This window comes from Medicago sativa, chromosome 7 (assembly GCF_051527215.1).
Source record: "Medicago sativa cultivar Bolivia chromosome 7, Bolivia_mono, whole genome shotgun sequence".
NCBI lineage: Eukaryota > Viridiplantae > Streptophyta > Magnoliopsida > Fabales > Fabaceae > Medicago > Medicago sativa.
The window spans coordinates 90,650,569-90,652,939 of NC_140755.1; the positions used below are offsets into that span (position 1 = coordinate 90,650,569).

At 33.7% G+C, this 2,371-nt stretch overlaps 1 protein-coding gene across 1 annotated transcript; it reads right to left on the bottom strand.

Moving 5' to 3' along the window:
* Positions 1 to 1,054: 1,054 nt before the first annotated feature.
* LOC146910113 (uncharacterized) lies at positions 1,055 to 2,371 on the bottom strand. Its single transcript, XM_085729410.1, has one exon. It carries the CDS (start codon positions 2,369 to 2,371, stop codon positions 1,055 to 1,057), a length of 1,317 nt encoding a protein of 438 aa, XP_085585536.1.

Here is a 2,371-nt window from a genome sequence, read left to right on the forward strand (position 1 = left end):
AAAAAGGGTAGAATAAGGCTCAAAAGCATAAATGACATATTTACACAATAATAGGAGTTTTCCATAGAGAATCTTGCAAAACAAGTCACTAAAATGCCTAAACTCCTATATGAAATATATCACTTTTAAACACTTATCACGGGGAGAAAAAGATTTATTTACATATAAATCTAGAAACTATTGACTATAAAAAAAAATTATAGTATTGTTAAAAAATATCAACTGACAAAATAAAGAGTTGAGTAACTCACCGTAAGAGAAAGTTTTTTGGAGATGCTGACAAGCCATTGCAATATCCAAAATCCAAAAGTAGTCTATACTAAAATTATATTGGTCCATGATAAAGAGCTGGTCCAATTCTCTGGGATTTTCAAATCGAACATATGGACCCTCGATAAAGAGCTCTAATTGTCTGAGATTTTGAAATCGAACGAAGATCGTTGATAAGTCTGTTATCTGTTTACATCGATAATAATTAAAGTGGATTATAAGCTGCTAGTAACTCAATTATTAATTAAAAGAAACTTAGGTAATCAATAGTGGCAGATTGTGACACAACAATCTCAAGTGTGTCTCATATTAAGGGTGCAGTTGAAACAATAGACATTATGTCCAATCTTTTTATACATAATAGACTAGATAACATATTTTTTGGGTCAAGTAGTTTAATGATTGAATTCACAAACTTTAGTATGGAGAAGTGGAGAATGTGAGATTCTAATCCTTGCTCCAACATATTATGGTCCAAGCAACTATCAACTGAGAAATAATTAATAGACGACTAGACAATAATATTTATAATATAAATGAATAACATGATAAAATAATATCAAATATAAAAAAATCTAAATAATTATACCATCACTTAGAATTTAGATATATTTATTGACAAAAAAAGTATTTAAATACCTTTTTAAAATTAATCACTAGTATATATTTGGTAATGTTTATTATGAACTAATAAATTAGTTAATATACAAAAAGAATATTTGAATAATAGTCATCCCACAGTGCCCTAACTCAGTTTTGGGATCAGCCGCAACGCACCAATATCTTAAATTGACAACCTAAATAGAAACAAACATGGGTTTTGACTGCTTACCTGTGAATGGCTCATGGTCATAGCTAAATTCTCAATATGATGAAAACTTGCAATTGAACCAAAGAGATATGAATTTTTTTCTCTGATAGCCGCATTCCAGAAAATGGTCAATAACTTTGGAGCCTTAATAGAGAATCTTTGCACGTGACCGCTGTATTCAAAGGATGAGAGGTTGGCTGCATCGATACTTATGGGAGGAGCGTATTTTTCTTGAGAGCCACAGTCGATTATGTTCAAATGACGCAACTTTTTACTGATGACCTCCAATTCATTTATGAGGTTGTAGTTCTTCAAGGTGACGTCCTCGAGTTGGAGACACACAGAAAACAAAAGTGACACTAATTTACTAGATGTACATTCACCGACACCGTCCAACACAATTGTTGTCACATTTTTCATTCCAGAAAACCCCACAAGTTGATAAATTCTGTTGCCGGTGAAGCTAAACTTGGATAACATATGAGCCTTGATGTTCATTGTGTGTACTTCAGTACCAGTACAAGAATATTCAAGGGATGAGAGATTTGATGCGATGATATCGATACTCCTCCTCTTCTGGATTTTAACCCGACAATTAACAATGTTCAAATTTAACAATGTTGGGCTGGTTATTTTTAAGTCAGACTTGAACTTGCAGTCATCAAGGGTGAAGTCTAGAAGATGGATGCAGTTGGAAAGTAGACATTGAATCAAATCCTGTTTCACAGAAACTAGAGACAACACAAGAGTTTTCAAATTCTTCAAACCACAAAAGTTGTCCATAGATATTAGGATGCACCTCTTTAAGTGCAGATACTTCAGAAAATCAGCGTCAGATAAGAGATCGAAGGGTAATACAAAGGGTAATGTGTATGGACGTATGTAATCAAAATCAGCATCATCATCATCTTGATATGATAAGATCAATTCAAGACGTTTGACTCCCTTAGCAATTCCTTTGGAAATCATCCTTTCGATGACACGTGTGTGTTTAGTACCTAATGGAAACACAAGTCGGATTGACCGGATCATGTCACCTTGATAATGCAGCATGAATTGATCCACTCTTGCGGTAAATTCAGATTCCACCCATTCATAGAGTGTGATGTTTTGTGGAAATTTATCATAGTCAAACAAGGTATGAATATCAAAGTTGAGGTCCATCCTGAATCCCCATTCGTGAAGCCATGTTGTTTTCACCAAATCCTTCAAACATAACTTTGAAAAGATATACGATATAACACAATCAGGCAACTCAGTCTTGAGTTTTTTACCCCTTTCCATAGCCAT

What these genes read in the sequence shown, in the direction of transcription:
- LOC146910113 (XM_085729410.1), bottom strand. Translation starts at nt 2,371, where the DNA reads ATGGCTATGGAAAGGGGTAAAAAACTCAAGACTGAGTTGCCTGATTGT.